Raw genomic sequence first — 23,059 nt, 5'->3', positions numbered from 1 at the left:
TTTCCAAAAGGATCCTCCTTTTCATTACTCTTCTCCAATACTTTCTATAGTTTGTGTGGATCTGAGTCTTAAATTGTTCTCAAAATCATTTACTTAGTAATGGCTATGACTGAATTCCTTCTTCTGAGGTTTTGGAGTGAATGGTTGACACAAGTAGATTAATTTGCTTTAATGTTTTCTAGTGGGCGGAAGCAGTCCAAGGAATGTCAGCCAATGTGATCTTTCATGTATCTACCTGAGTAGGTAGGAAGTAGGGAAAGGAGAAATTCCTCTAAGAGAAAATGTGAGTGGAGGAAGGAAACAACATAATGTGATACTATTTTAGCTGAGATGAACAGAATTAGTGTGAGGATAGGCACTGAGGAGAGGTTGACAGGCAAAGAATAGAGTAAGGGCAAACAAGGGCTAAAGTGTGGGGGAAAGAAATGTCAGGAACAAAGAAAGAAAGGGTTAAGTGAGTAATTTGTATGACTTGTATAGCAGACTGGCCAGAGAAGAAAATGCAAAAGGAGAGATAAGGGAAAAATATTTAGGATAAATAGGGAAAGGTGAAAAAAATGAATTTGTACTACTTAATCAAAGTAGTCAAGCCAATGTTAGATTGCTTTCTATTTGCTGGAAAGAAATTTTGCCCCTAGGATCTTGTTGAAAGCTTGGGCTTATTGAGGGCTTATTGATTTGTTATCTTGAGAGACTTTGGGGAGTGAATCACAGAATATGCTGAGTTGGAAGAGACCCACAAAGATCATCAAGTCTGACTTCTGGCCCCACACAGGACCATCCCCAAAAGTCACACCGTGTCCCTGAGAGTATCATCCAAACGCCTCTTGACTAAGATGAGAAAAGTGGTTCCAGATGTTTTGTTCCTGAGGCTTCTACCTTTCTTCCTGTGGCAATCTTGCCTGGATTTAGGTAGTGGAGGTGTTACACTGACTTTGTCAAAAGGGAGAGCCAATGAGGGTATGCCTCTCAGTCTGTCTTGCTGTTCTAGGCTCTTTCCCTGTCATTTCTGGAGTGTGTTGGAGAAACATGATTTAAATGTTCCTCTAGTTATTTTGATAGTTTCCTGTTCTCATAGCTCTTGATACTAATTTGTTTCAGATCTGTTCTGAACAGAGGAGGATAAAGGAATATGTCTCATTCTTTATTGGCTTTGCAACTTTGTGGTGCCTGATAAAATTTTTTTTTCAATTATAGGCACCGGTCTTACAAGGGTGCTCAGAGCTGGAGGGAATACAATATAGAATTATTCTCTGTTTACAATTTTTATAATTCTTGGAACAGGTGCACATAGGATATCGTAAAGAATTCATGGTAATTTCAAGCCAACTTTTGCAGTTTACTTCCACATAGTTGGACATCAGCAATTTTACAGTCTAAGTGAAAGGAGGGAGGAGAATTTTCTTTTAGAAGTCAACGTCATGTAGGAAGTAGAGAACCAGAGTGAATGTTCACCACTCCAGATTAGTTCATATCTAGTTTGCTCGCTTATAGCTGACTGCACTGGCATATTTCTAGCATGTTGCTTCGTGGAATTGTTTATTTGAACTTAACTCTTAACCCTTGTGTTATGTTAGACTTTTGATCTCATGGATTCTTGGTATTTTTTAGGAGTTTTAATTTATCTGCATTTCTATTACTGTAAATAATTTTGAAACTTTCTGTATATTATCTAGATGTGTAGCTTCTAGTTTTCTTTCAAGCATGAATTCTGAACTAAGCATCATTTATTTGATAAATATTTGAACAGTCATAAGTCTTACCACATCTCTTTCTTGTTTCAGGGTTTCTTTTTAATTGCTGCCATGGGAAGATACTTGACTATGCTGTTGCTGCTGATGCTGCTGGTGCAGCATTTTGAAAACTGTGAAGGAAATCAAAGGCCACATCATGCTTCACCAATGCAATTTACCCAAGTAGAGTATAATGCCACTGTGTATGAGAATTCTGCAGCCAAGACTTATGTTGGGCATCCTGTAAAAATGGGCATTTACATTACAAATCCATTATGGGACCTAAGATACAAAATTATTTCTGGTGACAATGAGAACTTGTTCAAAGCTGAAGAATATGTTCTTGGAAACTTTTGTTTTTTGAGAATACGGACCAAGGGAGGAAACACAGGTATCCTTAACAGAGAGGTGAGAGACCATTATATGCTGACTGTTAAAGCAGTTGAAAAAAATACAAATGCTGAAACGCGCACGAAGGTCAGGATACAGGTACTGGATACAAATGACTTGCGGCCTTTGTTTTCTCCAACATCTTACAGTGTTTCGTTGCCTGAGAACACAGCAATAAGGACCAGCATCGCAAGAGTCAGTGCAACAGATGCAGATATAGGAACAAATGGAGAGTTCTACTATAGCTTTAAAGAAAGAACAGATGTGTTTGCTATACATCCAACTAGTGGAGTGATAGTTCTAACTGGTAGACTTGACTACTCGGACACTAAGCGTTATGAGATGGAAATTCTTGCAGTGGACCGTGGGCTGAAGCTGTATGGTAGCAGTGGCATAAGCAGTATGGCAAAGCTAACTGTTCATGTGGAGCAAGCAAACGAATATGCCCCTGTTATTACAGCTGTTACACTGACTCCCTCAGAATCGGACAAAGATCCAACGTATGCAATTGTAACTGTAGAGGACAATGATCAGGGTTCAAATGGGGAAATAGCATCATTAAATATTGTTGCAGGAGATGCACTCCAACAGTTCAAAACAGTGAGGTCTGTTCCAGGAGGTAAAGAATACAGAATAAAAGCCATTGGTCACATTGACTGGGAGAGTCACCCTTTTGGATATAACCTTACCCTTCAAGCTAAAGATAAAGGGAATCCCCCACAGTTTTCTTCTGTAAAAGTTGTTCATGTGACATCGCCACAATTTAAGTCTGGTCCTGTCAGATTTGAAAAAGAGATATATAGAGCTGAAATAAGTGAATTTGCCCCTCCAAACACACCTGTGATAATGGTGAAAGCTGTGCCTAGTTACCCACACTTAAGATATGTGTTTAAAAACACACTGGGAAAAGTAAAATTCAATTTAAACACTCACACTGGTCTCATTACCACATTAGAACCCATAAAAGCACAATATGCATCCCATTTTGAACTTGAAGTTGTGACAAGTGACAGAAGAGCTTCTGCAAAAGTATTGATTAAGGTACTAGGCATGAATAGCAATCCTCCTGAATTTACTCAGACATCCTATAAAGCCTCCTTTGATGAAAATGTGCCAATAGGTACAAGTGTCATGAGAGTAAGTGCAAAAGACCCTGATGAAGGGGAAAATGGTTATGTGACCTATAGCATTGCAAACCTAAATCCTTTGCCATTTGTGATAAACCATTTCAGTGGGATTATTAGTACTTCAGAAGACTTGGATTATGAATTGATGCCAAGGGTTTACAGTTTAAGGATTCGAGCTTCCGACTGGGGTATACCATATCGTCGAGAAGTTGAAGTTCCCGTTACTATTATTTTAAATAACTTGAATGACAATATACCTCTCTTTGAGAAAATAAATTGTGAGGGAGTAATCCCCAGGGATCTTGGTGTTGGAGAACAAATAACGACTGTATCTGCTATTGATGCTGATGAGCTCCAGTTGGTGAGATACCAAATTGAATCTGGAAATGAACTGGATATATTTAGCCTAAATCCAAATTCTGGAGTACTTTCACTCAAACAGTCACTAATAGATGGCATAGGTGCTAAAATGTCTTTTTACAGTTTGAAAATTACAGCTACAGATGGAGAGAACTTTGCAAAACCATTGTATATCAGCATAACTGTAGCTAATAGCCGCAAACCAGTCAACTTGCAATGTGAAGAAACTGGTGTTGCCAAAATGCTTGCAGAGAAGCTCTTACAAGCAAATAAATTGCACAGTCGTGGAGAAGTTGAGGATGTTTTCTTTGATACTCACTCTGTCAATCTGCATGCACCTCAGTTTAGAAGTACTCTCCCTAGTAGCATTGAGATAAGAGAAGACCAACCTGTGGGCTCCAGCTTAATACTTATGAATGCTACTGATCTTGATACTGGCTTCAATGGAAAGCTAGTGTATGTTATTTCTGGAGGTAATGAAGACAGTAGTTTCATTGTTGACATGGAAAGAGGAGTGCTGAAAATTTTATCTCCCCTTGATCGAGAAGTAAAAAATCAATATACTCTCAATATTACTGTCTATGATCTTGGAATACCACAGAAGTCTGCCTGGGCCCTTTTAAATATAAAAATTTTGGATGCTAATGACAACCCGCCGGAGTTCCTTCAAGACAGTTATTTTGTTGAAGTAAGTGAAAACAAAGAGCTAAACAGTGAAATAATTCAAATCGAAGCTACTGATAAAGATTTGGGGGCTAATGGAGAAGTGAAATATTCTCTTCTTACAGATACAGACAAGTTTACTATTAATGCTGTGACAGGAGTTGTGAAAGTTGTAGGTGTTCTGGATCGTGAGGAACAACACGTCTATTTCTTGAAAATAGAGGCCAGGGACCAACCTACTGAAGAACCTCAATTATTTTCAACAGTTATTTTGAAAGTGTCTGTAGAAGATGTTAATGACAATCCTCCTAAGTTTATTCCTTCAAATTATCATGTTAAAATTCGAGAAGATCTTCCTGAGGGAACTATTATTACATGGCTAGAAGCCTACGATCCTGATTTAGGCCAGTCAAGTCAAGTACGATACAGTCTTTTGGACAGTGGAGATGGCACCTTTGATGTTGACAAACTAAGTGGAGCAATACGTATTGTACAGAGACTGGATTATGAAAAGACACAACTGTATAATTTGACTGTGCGGGCCAAGGACAAAGGAAAACCCATTTCATTGTCCTCTACCTGTTACGTTGAGGTTGAGATAGTTGATGTGAATGAAAACTTGCACCCTCCACAGTTCTCCATATTTGCAGATAAAGGCTTTATAAAAGAAGATGCCCCTATTGGCTCCTCAGTAATGACCGTATCTGCTTATGATGAAGATGCAGGACGAGATGGGGAGATAAGATATTCCATCAGAGATGGATCTGGTTTAGGAGTTTTTCGAATAGATGAAGAAAAAGGTAAGATGACTGTTATTTTATGTGCTAAATAAAATTGTATGCTAGGAAAGAGATAAGAAAAGCAGCATTGTCACAGTTGATATATGTGTTCTTGTTAGGACAAAAAGATGTCACCAAAACTGTGTATAGTTCTGTCTGCTACTTTAGTGAAATTATATTTATACATTTGATAGGTGATTTTTCCACTGTCCTCATTTCCATCCAGCCTACCTAAAGCCACGCTTAGGTCTTAAAATGTATGCTACCTAGCAAAAGTAAGAATACTATTGATATAAAATGAAGGTTTGCCTCATTGCGGACACTGTTGTCTTGTGGATCATATGACTGCTTTTTAATCTTAAGTGACATATCTTTTGCTTCATTTGCCGGGGGGTGGGATATTGCCATGCATACTGGTTTTGTTAGGTATCTTTCAGAGTTGTTATAGATGCCCAGCTAGAAGTTAGCATTCTTCACCAAAAGGCTTCTGCCAAAGAAAGCATAGATGCAGCCTCAAAAACACCCCATATAAGTGAAGCAGACTGAACTGTTGGTTTAATTCAGTAATAATGCATAAATTGATGAGCAACTGCAAGAATTTTTCCAGTTTCATGTATTCAGAAAATCATAATTTCATTTTCAATAAAATTCTAGTGCTGACTTTGAACATTTTGGTTGGACATCTATGTAGCTACCCATTCATTTATGTCTTTGATAAAGATAGAACATTGATATTGTGCTGTTATCTAAGATTCTTGAAATAAATTGAGGAGGAATTTGGTGCAAAATTTGGCTACAGGTTACATGTAGGTAAATGATGACATATGTGATTGATGTCTTACAGAAAAAAAGACTAGTAACTGAGAATAAAAGATGGCAATCATATAGGATTCATCCAATAGCCATTCTGTGTGTTCCATATGCTTCCCATAATTATGAATGTGGATAATACAAATTCAGGAAGTCACTTTACTCTTCAGAGTTTAGGTGAACAAACTGTTGTTACTGACAAGATTTTTTCTTCTTTTTCGTATGGCTAAAAAACCAGTTCTAGAGGTTGAAATGTAGCATTGCTTCTCTTACCTTTGCTTTTAACAAAGCTCATAGTTAAGATTGTGGAACGAATTTTCTAAAACTGGAGAATTTAATATTTTCCAGGACTTAGTCGTTTCACTTTTAGGCATCTAGTATGTGTGCAGAATATTAATTTGTGTATCATTGTGCTTTTCTTTTGACATAAGTATATTCAAGTTCACTGTGTGTTATAGTATCTTAGAAGTGACTAGTTGTCCCGTAGAGTGAGTCAGAGTTTGGCAATTTATTGTCCAAGTGATAGACAATAGTACTGAGAATGAAAAAGTAAAGAAATATTTTTATTTTGACTCTAATCTGATTTGTACCTATTTATGGGTATGTGGACAGGTATGTGTATTTTTGTGATGTTACTACCATGGCAGAATTAGTTGTCTGCACGTGTGCCTCTACTCTTTTGGCACAAGGCTAGTTTGCTTGACTGACGAATTGGTGTAAGTTGCTTTTTATCTGCTGGGTTGCTAGTTTTTAATCTTAGTGAACAAATTCCACTTATGACATTGGAGTGGGGAAGAGTGTGTATTTATATTTGGTACATGTGTTTTTTCCATCAAATGGTGATCTAAAGGAGCATAGGAAAGAACATAGAGTATCGACATTGTAACAGTATAGCTTGAATTTTGTACTGACACATTTTTTTTTTTTGTTTTTTTTTTTTAAAAGCCACCAGAATTTTTACTGAAGGCACTCTTTATACTGCAGTGTCTGAGTATTTGTCATGTTTTTCAAAATGGACTGGCATTGATATAGGGAGCAGACTGATAATTAGCCAAGAAAGTGCATTAAAGAATTTGTGAAAGAGGAGATCTGTCAAGCAACTTGCTGACTTTTTCAGCTTGCTGTAGGCCTCTTCTGACTTTAACCTTGAGCTATGTCTCATCCTGCTCTCTTTGAAAAGCATCATACTACACTTTCAGTTCAAAGATGGATAAACTAGATTTAAGAAGTTATTTTGACTCAACGCTGAAGTATTCAGTAGCTAAGGGGAATCCTTTTATCCCTTGCTTATAAGAAATTAACGAAAACAATCACATTTACAGAAAGACTAGGTGATCATGATGATAGAAGCATCAAATAGCTAGTTCCATGCATTGAACTTTTGTTGACTTTCAAATTGTCTTTTCCATGTTAATTTTTTTAAAAAAATTTACAGTTCAAAAGGTAGAAAATTATGTTAGTGTTTGATATTTGTACTTATAATTCTGGAATTTTCACAAGAGAATTTAATATATCTTTGCCTCTAAGTCTTGAGTACTGTTTTCTGAGACTTACCTGTGTTTTAGGTCAGTGGCTATTCATAAGTTCTGTTTTCTGCAGTTGTGTCCAAACTATTCAAAGTAAATCTCTTAACGAGGAGCCCAAAACACTAATACTCCCAAACTCAGCAGTTGCTTTGATTGCTTAGTTTCCTATCTGCTCTGATGCTTTTCAAGAAGACACAGAAAAAAGTGTTTTGGGGTGAGTTTGGTAGTCAGTTATATTTTAGCTTTCATGTAAGTATTCTTTAGCTTGAAAAGGCAATAATGGTCAGGAAAGGAGGAGAGCAGGATGATAGAAGTCTATAAAATGGCAGTAGTTTCTGTACCACCTATATCACTGTCTGTTTTTTGCAATGCAAGAAATAGGGCACCCACGGCTACCAGGTTTTAAGGGAAGTATTTTTCCTTTCCTAAGCTAAAAGTGTAATAAAGTCATGAAACTAATTTCCTCAGGACGTTATAGAGACTGAAAGTGTGACTAAAGAAAATAAATGGTACTAATGAGATTATTTTGAAGTTCAGCCTCATGCTATCTCCAGCTTATAAATTGTTAACTGGAACCCAAGTGGGTAAGGGAGAGAAGATCAGAGGTCAGCACTCAATATATGATTCAGAAGTATAACCGTGCATTGTGACTGTTACTGTATGGAGATAAAATTAAAATTACATAATAAATGGAGATTTTGGGAGTATTATAACAGTATGAGAGGAAAAATGTTAAAATGAGATTTCTGTGTTGTGAATTTATACAACAAAGCAATTGTTTATCCTTCAGTATGTGTTCAGGAGAACTTGGAATTTAAGATAGCTTTTATGTGTGAGCTAGACTGAAGTCTGTAAATTGAGACGATCTCTTGGCTATATAAATTGCCTACTAAAGCGGCTGTAAAATGTTTTCTCAAAGAATTTGATAAGGAGTTGAGCAGATTGGTAAGTATTAATAATATAATGCATTATATTGATGCAGATCCCAGTGTGCCACAAAAAAACCTCATGCACCATCTAAATCCCATTACTACTGAGCAATAAAAGTGAAATAAATCACGTCAATACCATGCTGCTACTTCCATTTAGAAAAACTCCAAGGAATGAGAAGCAATTGATGGAGGAGAACCTGGAGGAGAACCTAAAGGAGAAGCTTTGTGCGACTAAGGCAGTATTGAAACTTCCTTCCTTGTTCATAAATGAAGGAAAGTTTAAGTAATGAATTCCATGGTGTTCTGTTGTGTCTAGCCAGCTGGGTACTAGAGCAGTTACATTTAAAACCCTTGTACGTGCAGATGCTGGGTGTTACATGTAGGCCAGGCCCAATAAGGTTTCAAAGCACAGTGAATTTTATAAATGTATTGTTATCAGAGACTTAACAGCTAGTTCAACTTGGAAGGCTACCAGCAGGTGTTTTCTAAAATTCTGCAGTTGAGGATATTTCCCAGCACATAAACCAGTTCCAGAATGGTGTTAAGAATGATGTGGCAGTCTGAACCTCATGCATGATAACCTTTTTACTTGTGTTTCAGTAATATAGTTATCCGTTACCAGGAACCTTACTGTTTGTTCATTAACCTTAGTTAAAGTTATTAGGCCATAAGTGTTACAGAATAACACTAATTCTGCTTTAATAATAAGAACAAAGTTTAAGGTAATTAATTTGCTGACTTAAAAAATCTAAGTATGACTATACTTTTATTACAACAAAAGATCTGTCTAGACTGATATGCTGTCTCCATTAGCATAGGCAGGGCACACACATACTTCCTTCTAACACTTTCTCAGTTTCTGGTTATTTTCTCTTTGAGGAGTTTTTGAGTCGCATGAGGTTTATAACATTTAGCATATTTATCTTTCTTGTGTAGTCTCCCCTTGAAACGTAATTTTCAAGTGTAACCTTGCTACTGTGATAAGGAAAGATGATTTGTTTTGGTAAAGAATGTTAAAGGAGCACGTAAAAAAATGTTAATGGAGGCATGTGGAAGAAAATTAATTTTATTGCACTATCTCTGTGTGCATAAAATACTGTCAATAAAACTTAATGGCTATAAGGTGCTATTTTTAATGTTATCAGAACTATTTCCAACTGGGAAGATAGTAATTCATTAAGAAGAATGAATGGGATTTTAACTATATAAAGCAAAGTACTGAATTATACTCTTAAGAGGAACAGAGCATGGCTAACATAAAATAAGTATGTTAACATTTCTTTGTAGTGTTTGTGTAATTACATTAATTTAAACGCAGGATATGATTAACATATGAGTGATAGCTTCAGGTTCTGTTTCTTCAGTGACCTTTGACTTTTGAGCTTTTCAAATCATTCCACCACTCGGAGTTCTTGAGTTTTAATATGAAGACAGGCATTAGCAAAGTTTAAATACTATGATTGTCAGTGGAGTAGAACGTTTAACTGGATATCTACAAAACCAGCACCATTGTCTGGAACAGAAACTAACTGGCCTGCATCTCTGCCAAAAAGCCTCATACCTTTAGGCAGGGTGGCAGCACCAAGATTGTTGGGAATGCTGTCTGCTGCAATTTGACTCCTACCTGTGCCCCAGTGTTCTTTGAAAAAGTGGTTGCTGGCATGAACCAAAAGCAGTTTAACAGTATACAGAATCAAGTTCCAGTGCCCAGGAACGTTTTCTGTCTGTCTGTTTGTTGTACAGATATAGTCATAAACCACTTGAAGATAGGGGAGGCATTTTTAATCAAAACTGAAATGAGTATTATTTGGTTTTAAGTTAATTGTAGTTAAGCAGCCTACAAATATGGGACTTTCTTTACACGTTTTCAGTGAATGATGCATCTTGAAGTTGCTCCTTCCATATACTTTGTTAGCCTTTTTATATGAGTCATGGATATAAACACCAGAATATAAAAAAAACCTTAGTTTCTCTCAAATAAAATAAAAAAAAAAAAAAGAAAAAAAACACCAAGAAGTTCTTAATAATTTCCATTTTACTCCTATACAGTGTCCATGTTACATGTTGACTTAGTGCTGTGTATATTCTGAGTCCTTGCAGATCCATCAGATAGGCTATAGGTCACTGAAAACTATTAACAGAAAGGAAATGTTGAGGAAATCCTTTTTGTTAGAAAGCTATTAAACATTAAATTAAAAACTGTAATCAGGTAGTCAGGAAAGAATATTCCAGGTGGGTTTAATATGATTGATTAAATCTTAGAGTATCTTCACATCAGCATCTAAGGTTGTTTACAGAAGTTGTGACAATGACATTTCCTGATTGGCTTCTGTCTAGAGATGCAGTCACATTACTGTGTAGGTTTTGCAATTAAAATTCTTTATTTGGGTATTTTGACCAGTTAAAAATGAAAAGTAAATAGGAAGAAGACCTTCATAGAACAGGGTCTTCTCATAGGATTTTCTTCTTGCAAAAACCAGTAGTCCTTCCCACTACTTTTGAAAAGAGAGAGATGGATTAAGAGGTTCTCTATTTCTACAGAATACTAAATGGTTGCTGCTTTTTGCGCAATAATTTTTTTCCCTAGCTAGTTCAGGTACAGTCATGAGTGAAGATCAGAGCACAGACTAATCTTCCATGTCTAATTAGCTTTTCAGGCAAGATTTTTTTCATCCTACCCTGAATTCTGTACTGCTGCATTACATTGTACTGAAGTTAATGATTTGCCATATAGCTATAGCAGCTAACTTCTTTCGCTGGCTGAAGCATAAAAGTGCTAGAGTAAGAATTTAAGATTATTCTGATATGGTTTGAAAAAAAAAAACCAAACAAAAAACCCCAACCCAAACTAAAAAAACAAAACAAAACAAAAAACCCCCATAAAAACAAAAACAAAAAACCCCCAAAATTAGCAATCTCAAAACAAAAAAAAGAACCTGAGCAAAAAATCCAAAATGAAAATAAAAGCCCTCACAAGGATTGTTAGGTTCTATAAATTCCAAGTTGGAGTTAAATTCTTAAGCCTGTAAATGTTAATTTGGAAGGTTAATCGTTTAAATGAGGGATTGTGTCAGTAGTTCAGTTAGCAGTTGAGAGCTAAAACCTGATTCTAATATATGCTGGAGATTTGAATGACGTTCTAGTCAGCAGACAGTTTTTTCTTAACCAAAGGACTTATGCAGATTATTTTGGGATTCTGGAATTGTCTGATCAGTTGTCACAATGATACACAGACATCTGGAATAGAATTTCAGGTCAAAACCTGGAATTCAAACACAAACTGTTAAACTCACTATTTCTTTGGGAAATAATACAGGGGCTATTTGTTTGCATGTTGTATAATTCAAGCTCTTGAAAAAATTGAAGTAATGCTTTCCAAGTTTGAGAGGCATTTTTTGTGTGTATCAGGATAAAAGTGTATGTTGGGGTGGGGTTTTTTTTGTGTATTTTAAGAAATGTTGGAAACGTATCTATCTGTTCAAGAAATTTTAGTTATCTGTGCTAAATAATAGTAAAAAATACAGCTGTTTTTATTCTGGAAACATGAAGTATTTTAGGTCAGAGATGCAGAAATATTATTCCCCTAGCTTTTTCTGTGAGAAGAGCTTAGTGAAAATAATACAGTATTTTAAAAAAAGGGGGGGGAGGGACAAGTAAAGATTACTTAGGTAGTTAGGTGCTCTGGAAAGATATTTTAATGCTGATATATGTTAAGTATTTTTTCTAGTGGTATATTTATTTTGTACTTTGCCTTGGCATTCCCTCCTTTGGGTGTTGAATTGAGAAAGGTGAGCAGCATGAGAACAACTTCACTTGACTGGGAGATAAGATCTACACATTTCAACTCTCCCACTGACACTCTTGTGAATCCTTTGGGGAAGAGTCCTTATCAAGCTTCTCCAGTGCCACCAGAAGAAAGGTTTTGTTGAGACAATAAATAGTAAAGCCACTTACAGTACCATGTCCAACCAAACACAGTAACCTGTTTTTTAAAGCATTTATCCCATGTTTTTATGACTTCTCTTCCCAACCATAATTTTCAGTGATAGTCAAGCATGCAATACGTGGAGCACAGCTGAAATACTAGCTTACTCTGCAAGATGGAAAAGAAAGCTGTATCTGTGTGGGACACTTAAATTGAGCGTGATATATAAATAACTGTGATTCGTGAAACAAATGGGTGATTACATCAAAATAAAACAAACGGATTGTAAAACTTACTTACACCCTCATAAAGAAATAAAACAGACCCTTACAAGGCCTAAAACCTCCTTACTATCCTAAGAATAAAATATAGTAGAACTTTAAATCTTTAGGCGCCTGTTCGTCCAAGAATACATGAATTATAACTGGTTGTAGAGATAACCCTTTTAGCTTTAGTTGTAAGAAAACCCATATATTAAATACTTAGCAAAAACCTGTAGAATGTATATGTATATGATATAATTAATATGCATGAAGTAGCTAAGATAAATACTAAATGTACCCTGTAGTAGGGGTGTGCAGATTTGGGAAACTAGTCCCATTTCTGTCACCCAGCTGGCTGGGTTTATTATATTACCATATAATAAACTATTATTCAAAACTTATAGAAACTCAAGACTTTGTTTATCACATTGAGGAGGCCTATTTGTGGTTGTTAATTACAGATATTAAAAAACTTGAGTAGACTATTTGTAAAATAGGATATTATTTTCTGCTTTCTAGTTAAGGGTATCCAGTGGGTTTCCATGTGTTCAGTATGACGTTGAAAAGCAGAGTGCAATTGACTGAGATGATGATCTGTATGGTTTCATTCTGCTTTTATGGTGTTTTTCTTCAGTGGCATAAAGGCAAACTCATGCCATTGTACAATAAAAAATTAGTTACGTTTAAAAAAAAGTAACAGTGCCTAAATGGAGTAGTGTTTTGAGTTTAAAAAACATTTGTGTAAAATTTCATGCAACTAAAATATATTTTCCACCAATTTGTTATGGTTTTAAAAATGAGGCATTTGGCACATAGGCTCTCTTTTAGGAGACAGTACAAATAGTTGTAATAGCAGCATACTAATAATGACTCTTATTTTCCTAGATCTTCTGTAGTATTAGGAGAGGTTTAAAAACTGGTTTTTTTAAGCATTATAGACCCAGTTTAGCACAAGTTGTGTCTGTTTAAAGAAATGAAGGTAGAGCCAGGCACCCACTATCCATCTGACTGAGGAGAAGTCCTAAATTTGCTGCTATCCACAGAAAGCAATCCAGAAAGCATTTTCCTAGGAGATAACTAACTTTTGGGTGTGAGTTATTTCACTTGATTGCTGGTACCATAGACTGGCTGCCTGACACCTGAATTTAGTCAAGTACTCGAGTTCAGGAGAGGTTACCTCCTTAACCTGGCAGGGACCATCTGGTCTTGACTGCAGTTTGCAGCTTTGTACTACTGTACTGAGGGCATGATTGTATTCAGTACGAGGTCTGGAATTAATGGTGCCACTGGCTTAACCTGTGGTATGATGCTGTTACATTCATGTTTCTTTTCGGGTGCATCAAACTAAGCCTGGCATTTAGAACTAATGTTGGGTTTCAGTTTGGCAGAGGTTAAGGAGGCCTGGGTTTGGACCAAGGTCCTGAGCAGCCTGGAGCTAGGGAATTATTTTTCTTTCTTAAGGCTAGAAGGAAACTATGTAATTTGCATTTGTGATGGTGGTAACTTCCAAAGTGCTATTAGGTTGTTAATGTAGCTTTTAGAATGTGTCTTTTGAAAAAAGGTGAATTAGTTTTAGACAAACATCATCTTATGTTTTCTGTTGGCAGGGGGATCTTCCAAAGTAGTTTTAGAGTTTTCTTAGGTATCCTGCTGAGTAAAGCATCACCTTAGCTGCCAAGTAGAGATGCCATTCAAAAGCTGGGGCTCCTCTCCTCTGTTGCAGGCATGCTGAAAGTAAGGGATTGTTTTGTTGTGAAAGGTGTTGATTGGGTTACAACTTGGTTTGATGAAAACGGAGCTGCCTGGGGGCTGTGTCTCTGTAGGAAATGAACTGAGCTGAGCCACATGCGGTCTGAAAGATTACCTTATGAACAGCAATCAGTTCAGGCAATGGAATACGTATTAAGGGCCTATTAACTTGCTTGGGTCTCTCTTTGACTTGAAAAGTACTTGTGAGCAGAGGAATAATAAAAGGGAAGGGTTGCCAAAAGCTTTGGAAGGTGCATCTTGCTATATCACTGTTGGTACATCTGTTGAATTGGGGATTTATTTCCTACTAAGCATCTGCTGAGCTTTTGAAGTACATATTAAGGTCAAAGGAGGGGCGCTTGAAATGATTGTGTAATGTTTATTCTTTTCTTTGAAGATTTTAGACTTTATTCATACAGCGTTTGGACATATTTAACAGAGGACAAACCTAAATGAGTATTTGGCAAGCTTCCACAATTTATTACATGCAGTAGTTGCAGCTTTAGAACTTGGATTTAAAAATACTTTGGGCTTTGCTGAAACTATGTTTTGCAGGTCCATTTTATAATCTGTGTATCATTCTTATTACATCTGTGACTTTATTATGCTGGACATCTGAATGTGACCAAAAATGAATTTTCAATTCATCACTCTCCATGTGGCTCAAGAAAAGAAAATCTCTAGCATTCTGGTGCCATCAGAGAGAAATTTTTTGGAAAACAGAACTGTCTGAAGAATCTAGCAACACGACTGCAACAGATAATTTCTTTATTCAGAAATGAGGTTTCCCCAAATTTCTTGTGTTCTATCCATGCTTCTAATAGCTGCTTCTATTTAATTTTAAAGTATTTGTAGTAAAGGACAATCACTATCTTCATGGTTCTTATAAGTGGTTGTTAATAGCTCTTTCAGCTCAGAGTTCTGTGTCTTTTACAGACTTGTCTGTGGTGGTATCACTGATACCAGAACTGAATATCTGCCTATGTGATGGGGCAGGTTACACACAGAAAATTCAGTAATTGCATTTCTTCTACCTGTTGCCTTATCTTCTACCTAGAAGAATCCCCACTGACATGATTTGCTTCCAAAATCTGCATGTTTCTTAAATCAATCATTTTGGTTGTTTATAAAAAAGGCAATTTTTTGTTTTGCTGATGCAAAGAGCTTGAAACGACCTCTATACACAAGAAAGTGATCCTGCATTTGGGTTTTGAAGTTGCTGATCATAGCGCGCTTATTCGTATTTTGTACGGGACTTAAGGATGAAAAGATTATTATGTTAAAATTTCAAAATGCGAGAAGCATAATTACAGAATAACCTTCTGATTTTAATGGTACTGGTAACGTACATGAGCATTACAGAACCGCTTCAGTCATCCGGTTAAAAAAAATGAAGATATGTAACATACTGTGCTAAAAATTAATGCAGAAGGAATGAATAATGTGATAAAAATGAATACAGACTTCTCATACACGTTGCCTGTAGTCCTCGTTGTATTTATGAGGGAGAGGGAGTTTGGTAGTTCAGCTTGAAAGATTTTCAGTGCAAAGAAGTTTATAATGGAATTATGGATTATGGAATTATGTGTGTGATCTTTCATGTTGGTTGATACCTTGTCCCCTCCATTTCTCCAAAGCTGTGAGAGTGACACCCGTAGCTCTTTCCTAGGGAAAACATCTTCATTCTACAGGGGTTTTATATTTATATTTTTTAATCCCTCTCCCCCCTTTGCCTGTAGATTTGCCATGACAGGGTATATCCTGTCTTTATGAAAATTAGAGATTGCTGTCTAATGATAAGGGTTTAATCTGCAACGAATCAGACATGTGGAAACTTCTGTCTGTGGAATTTTCTGTTTGATCTGAGAGGAGTGCCCTTGCTGTGCCCTTCCTGTAATGAAAGCAAGGTAGAGGGAATCAAAGTGATTCTAGATAAGATTGGAATGTGTGCGTTGGTTATGCCTCTATTATATTTGCTGTTGCGATTCTGGTTGTATGTGTTATTTTACTATCCAAGAGATTAACAGCATAGTTCATCATCTTAAAAGATACCTCCTTCCTTCTGTTTTGGTTGAAAGTGCTCGTTTTTTAGTGCTTAAATTCCTGAGTTAATTACTTAGGTTTGAACGTGGAAAGTCTTGCTTACAAAAACAAATATTGTCAGCAACATATTGATTGTGCTATGATAATACAACATCTTTTTGTTACTGTAAAGAATTTTACAGTATTCACTGTATCTTCTTTCTAACAGAATTTCTTTGTGTACCCTTGTGAGGAATGGATGAGAGTTTCTCTCCCTGTCTTTATTTCACAAACAGTTAATGATTAACAAATGTCCAGCTGCCTGTGCAAGGAATGTTAATTACTTTGGGAGGGGGGAAGGAAAGATGACTATGCCTTTACATAAGAAGTCTGGTATGATAGTTCACTTTGAAGGTAGTTTGAATATTACAGTATCAATTTTAGCAGATTTATCAGAAATGGAAAAATGGCCTGTGCCTTTCTTTGATGTTTGATTATATGAATGTGCTTTTTACCTGTGCTCCTGGCTAGTACAGTAATATTTAGGTTGCTTGTGTTTGTCCAGAGCATTTTAATGTAAAAAAGATGCAAGAGGAGATAGTAATTTGTTAATAAATGGATCATTTTGTATATGGATATAGGCAAAACATAGCTCAGGAAAAAAGGGATAAAAATCGAAGCAGTTCATAATCCCAACTATTTCACACCATTCCTGATCAGACTTCTGAATGGAGACTTGTCTTTAAAGTACAGAAGCCCACAGATGAGGAACTGTGCTTGCAAATATTAAAAAAAATCTTTCAATTACCTTTTTGCTTGCTTAAAAATGTTCATACCGCATGATGAAATTTTGTGGTGAAATTTTGGACTGACTTTAGTCTTTCCAGATACAGATCAGGTAGAGCTGGTAAGCGTGAGAAGGTTCAAAACTGTTAGTGAAATATGAGTTGTCAAGTTGTCATTGACTCAAGTGACACATCAGTTTTGATGTGCATTGTTTAATAAAAAGGTAAGGGAGTGATGATTAGAGTGACAGCAAGATTACTGCAGATTATGTGGATTAAATGTTTCAGTGAATATTGATCCAGCATGTGATGATAGGAGAAAATGGAGTAAGAAATACATGCCATGCCAAGTCTGTAATTCAAGAGGTGATAAAAATCCTTTGGAAACTGAGTCGTTCAGTCTAGTCAAACACAAGAATGGCCAGCATTTGAAAATATTTTGTTGACAACAGTTGTGCACAGATATGGAGATGTGAGAAGGTCACCTGATGCAACTCCATCTGGTCACTGCAGATTCTGTGAATTTCTTAAATAAGGGAAAAATCTTAAGTGGTTTGGGAGCAATTTGCATTTTGTGCCTAAATGATCTACTACTTACCTACAATGTAGTATGGTTCTTTCATTTACACTAGGTGTACTAGTGTAGACAGAGTTCATCTACATTTATTATGGCTCTATAACAAATGATTGTTGTATGGAGAGTTATTTCATCACTCATTCTCCTTGGTATTGTTACGAAGGGCGCAGTTATCTTCAGCAAAAAATGTTTCTGTGGAGAATAATTAAGAGCTTTTCCAAAGGAAATTCTATCAGAGAGACTCTGTGGTCTGTTTATCCAAATGCTTGCAGGTTCTACTAGTAAGCAATAAATATAAAATGAATTAAATTTACAGAGTTTTATATTTTTTAACTGTTAACTTGCATTCATTTCTGCTACCTTTAGTAATTTTTTTTTCTGGAGAGTGTTGATTAAAACTGTGCAGGCAGTTATCCATTATTTATGTGACAAAGACTGAACATATTTCCCAACAAGCATCCAAGCATCCTTACAAATAAATATACTTTGGCATCTGGTAAGTCATTTCCAGTTTTCTAGTTACAAGTTTCCTTTTTAGATGTTGGGTATGGATTCTTCAGTGTGCATGCAAGAATTTGGTTACAAATGGAGGATTTCTCATTTACTTGATACAATAATCATAACTAGAGAGAATGCACATAATTTTATAATACCAAAATTATTTGACTTCACGATTCCCCTATCTTGAAATTTTTACTCAAAACTAGATAGGTTCAGAAATATTTCTGTGTATGGCCTTGTGTTTAATTTGATTCATATGTAAGGGCAAATAAGGCTAATAAAAAAATTAATATGATAGGTACTGATCAATGTAGAATCCCCTCTGGATATGTGAGTAAAAGTAAAGTCTGAATAAATAAATGAATGCTTTGTAAGTTAATAAGTCTTTGTCAGAACAAGGATGAAAATGTCTTTTGATGCCACTGGATCCCAGATGCTTTAATCTCATGACTTTGTTGATTTGCTTGCATGCCCACAGGTATACCATCTCCTCTTTGTACACAAAAATCTGCTTGGAAGCAGCATTTCTGTTGACAGGAATTAAGTACCATTGTGTATATAGCTACCTGGTGTAGTAACATGAACGGCAGTGATAGCTTGATTTCCACTATTGCTCAACACACTACCTGCCTTTTGATAAGTATCAGTATCTTTTCTTGCTCAGAGCTGGTCTGGAAATTCTCATTGTTAACCAGCAGTTTCTGTGGCTGAAAATTGTTTGGAGACTGAAAGCTGAAAACAAAATTGCAGCACTGCAAAGCACAAACATGAGTAAATAACACACCTGTGCTAAATGATAATTTTTTGCATGTTGGTTAGTTGTGAGCCAGTGTTGCTGTGGAACACAGCTGTAACTGCTTCTTACTGCAGGGTAGGACTGCTGTGTTGGACTTGCTGGGCCTTCAGTGCCACTTTTGTGGGAGTAATTCAAGGTAAACTGCAGTTATTCAAATTGCCATCGAAAAGGGAATCTGAGAGACATCCTGTGAATGCAGGAAAAAGATTCTTGGGGTACATGGAGCAATTTTCCTTATTTAAGATGGTTATTAAACCTTGAAACTTACAGACAAAACCTATGAACTGTAAGGTTTAAAAAGTATACTTGTTGCAGAACTGTCCAGCTTTTAATAGTTTGCAGAGGTCTAAACAGCTTGATCCTTCTGGATCAACAAACCAGTTTCTGAACAATTAAATGTGTTGCTCTTGTGCATAATTGGCTTCCCATGCGTCTCATTATTTTCCTTGTAGCCTCTTCTTCTGCCTAAGGGGTTCCTAGGTTAATCTGTCAACTCCAGTTAGTTTTGAAATTCCTGGGGCCATTTGCAGAGGAATTTCCCCTTCAGGGGCTCCCCATTTCCCAGTTAAATTGTTGGAGTGGTAATATTACCACATTCATTGTCAACAGTTACTCAGTGTTAAGAAGACTGATAGTGAAGGGATTTTGCAGGGTGAAGCCAGAATTCCGAAGAGCATATATGTGTGTTTGTGTATTTATGTAAGAAATGCTTATGAACTTTACCAAAGAACATAGAAATTGATCCTTTTCATTTCTTCTGCAGAAGCAAGTACGCATTCATTCTAAAAATTTGATTAAATACATTTTTCTTTGTCTTTGATGTTCATAAGTAAACAAACAGTAGACCTGTAGAATTCACTTGTTACTGAATTACTTATATTTCAGTAGTAATTCTCTGTTGGTCATGAAGGTAACTGAATAGCATAACATTATTATCCCAAAGTGTTTTGCTTAAACATGGTTTCTTATTTTGATTTTATAATACTGTGTAATTGTGTTTCTTGGGACATAGTAACCCGTTTTGTCTTTACCTGAAGACAAAAAACTGTCCTGAATAAGGGACCTGAGCAATGACTTGCATCAGGTCCTGCAAACCTTGCTCATGTAACACAGTAAGAGAAGCTTTTGTGCGTACTGAGAGCCCACATGCTTAGCTGAGAACCTGCTGGCAGTTTGTTCCATTTTCACTAATATTTTATAAACCTGCTGTAATGTTGATGCAGTAGTTCAGTCATGTTTTTTTTAGCAAGCTTTCTCTCAAATCATGAATGACTGCTCATGTTAACAGCAAAGCTTGCTTTACTTGCTCTCTCTTCAAAGAAGCATACATCATATGTGGTTGTATTACAATAATTTTTCATATTGACATAGGAGTTAACATTTCATTTTCCTAATGTGTACTCATCAGGGGGTTTTTATGTCTCTCCATACTGAGTTTTAGCAACATGGTACTGTTCCTCTGTATAGCAATTATATTGCCTGTCCAAAAGCTTGACATACAAGCAGCCTAGCTGACAAAAATAAGCTGGAGCGATTAAAATAACCATAAATGAGGCTGACAATGGGAGCTCTCTGCCATTGTCCCAAAAGATTTTTTGAACTGGAAGTAATCAGTTGCATTCTAAGGTAACCCCATCAGGGATCTTCTAATTGGGAAAATTCCCCCTCGCCAACCCCTCGGCTTCCTGAAAGGAAGTTAACAATGTTTGTGGACCTTAGCAGATTTATTGCTTGTAGCCTAGACTATCCAGTACTGAGTCATAATTTCTGGACATAATATTTTATGTAGACAATTTTAAGAACATATTTTCAGAACTTTTTCATTTTATATATGGTCTAAATATTGACTTTTTTTTTTTTTTTTTTTTTTTACAAATGTGCAGAAAGCAATGTGGTAGCAACTGAAAGTTGAAGTGTTACTGCATCTAATTATTTACAATTCTTTTTTTTCGCCTCATTTTTTATTCTACTTCACCCATTTAACTAAGATGTGAAGAACGTGTTTTCTCAGTTTTTTAAAATACAGTCTTTGTTTGGTGTAGAGCTTTAACTATGCACGTCTTTGCTTCTTTGTGCTATCTCTAGAGGTTTATTTAAGGCAGAGTTACTCTTAACTGTTGAATATTCTGTATTTCTTCAAATCTCTCTGTACCTACCTGGCGTATAAGCTGCACGTAGCAGAGATCAATAGTGAGCCTCTCTCCCTCCACTTGAACATAATTCAAATTACTGCCGTATGTTCATAGCACGGAAGTGATGCATGTCAAAGTTTGGATTTGAACACATGCTGGGCTCTCTGGATGCCAAGTTTTTGTCCCCAAAAAGTGTTTTACAGAAAATGCATCAATAACTTTCTGTGCATTTACAGAAGTGAGACAGATTTGACTGGACACTGATAGTATCTGATTGTTTCACTAACTACTTGTGTGGTTGTTCCATTGGTGTCATATACAGAAATTGTTTAAATTGAAGTACAGTAGGTTTTTAAATGGAATTTGGGAAGTTTTGAAAGCTTGTGCTAATATCAGATTTACTTAGATATTGCTGCAAAACTGGATTTGGCTATATACTTCACTACATCCAGACACTTCAGTGAAGTTAAATTTAACAAATAAAACACGTAATTATTTTATTATTATTGAGGTTTTGCTTTGTTCAGTTTGGTTTTGTTTAGTTAAAATTTCAAATCTGTTTTGCTGATGACGGTTCCTATACTCTGTTAAGGGTGGTTTCTACGTGCTCTAGAAACCAGATATGGTCTGCAGCGATGTTCTTTCCCTTCCCCCTCCCAGAACTGGTCCCTGAAAAGAGGGCAAGCAATGATGGACTCGACATGTTTGAAGGTCTTGCAACTGCTACAGTTTCATCAACTTGCTGATACTGATAATGATTTTACTCGAAACTTTCTAAGCCTTGACTTGTTAGAAAAGGAGCAATTTGTCCTTGAAATAGCAACAAGAGTTGCTTTCTATTTAACAGTCCCAGCTAAGCATGATTTCTCATCTGGTAGTACAAGACACAACTTGAAATGTGTGTAGCTTTCTATTTCAAAGTGCTATAAATAAAATTTAATTAAATTTTCCAGAATCTGCCTTTTGACTTATTTTAAGTATTTTTTTTATAGCTTTTCCTGAGTTAAATTTTTCCTGTGCATTCTCTGAACCCAAAATTGTAAAGATTAAGCTTTTCATTGCCTTTCTTATAAAGAAAAAATGTTATGTATATATATATATATGCGTATATATATATATGCATTAAAAGCACTGTGTAGAAACTTACTGAATGTTAAATGTGTAAAAGCTGTAAAATATGTTACTCGCTGTAACTATTAGAAGGAACATTTATATTGATGACATATTTTAGATGATATTACTGAAAGACTCTTGGAGTGTATATGAAAATCATAACTCTGTAGCCGCAAATATAATTTGTTACTGACTGTTTCAAGATTGGTTTGTATGGGGTGTGGTTTAGTTTATTTTTGTTTGTTTGTTTGTTTGATTTGTTTTTAATATTAAAGTACAGTTAACCAGGATGCATGTAAAAGGTAAAGTCACCAAATTATTTAAAAAATAAATCAGAATGTGTTAATTTAAGATTCAGATTAGGCAAGATAGAAGAATCAGTGAATGGTTAAAAAGAAAAAAATGAAACTGTTTCAAGCTAAATTGTGCATAACTGATTCATTCATATTCCTCAGACATGTTTGCAAACAAGTCACCCGAATTCTTTGAGGTATGCAAAACACAATATCAATGGTTTGTTGCCAGGTTACAGTCTTTCTAGCCGTGCCTAATTAATGCTCCTGGAGAAGAGGAGAGAGAGAAAAGCGGTGAACACCTCTTGTTCATGTATGATTAAGTGGCAAGCAAAAGCTAAAACTTTCTGCTCTTCTTCGGGGCTGCAACCAAGGATTATTTATATTCTGAAACAGTATAGTTTAGTCTCTGAATCTTGAGATATAAGAAGTCTAATATGTGAGTAGCTTGCATTGTCAGTGATAAGCTTTAAGTTGCTATGCAGCTGAAGAGCAAATAATATTTCTCTGGGTGGCTTTTTCACTTTGTTCCATAGAGTCATAATCACATAATGCTTCCTGTTCAAAGTGCACATGTGATAAA

The 23,059-nt window shown here is 36.0% G+C and overlaps 1 protein-coding gene across 10 annotated transcripts in view; it reads left to right on the top strand.

The window, feature by feature from the left end:
* FAT1 (FAT atypical cadherin 1) overlaps positions 1–23,059 on the top strand; it is a 106,120-nt gene that overhangs the window by 6,873 nt on the left and 76,188 nt on the right. For all 10 annotated transcript variants that reach the window (XR_010430154.1, XM_064652709.1, XM_064652710.1 and 7 more), the window contains exon 2: positions 1,785–5,073. Coding sequence is in view for 9 of the 10 variants with exons in the window: in XM_064652705.1 (XP_064508775.1) it covers positions 1,785–5,073 (3,289 nt within the window). In the remaining variant the exon portion in view is untranslated. The remainder of the gene's footprint in view (positions 1–1,784; positions 5,074–23,059) is intronic.

Source organism: Pseudopipra pipra, chromosome 4, assembly GCF_036250125.1.
Source record: "Pseudopipra pipra isolate bDixPip1 chromosome 4, bDixPip1.hap1, whole genome shotgun sequence".
Taxonomy (NCBI): domain Eukaryota; kingdom Metazoa; phylum Chordata; class Aves; order Passeriformes; family Pipridae; genus Pseudopipra; species Pseudopipra pipra.
Note: the sequence above shows the minus strand (reverse complement) of the source record. Positions and strands in the feature narration are given on the sequence as shown.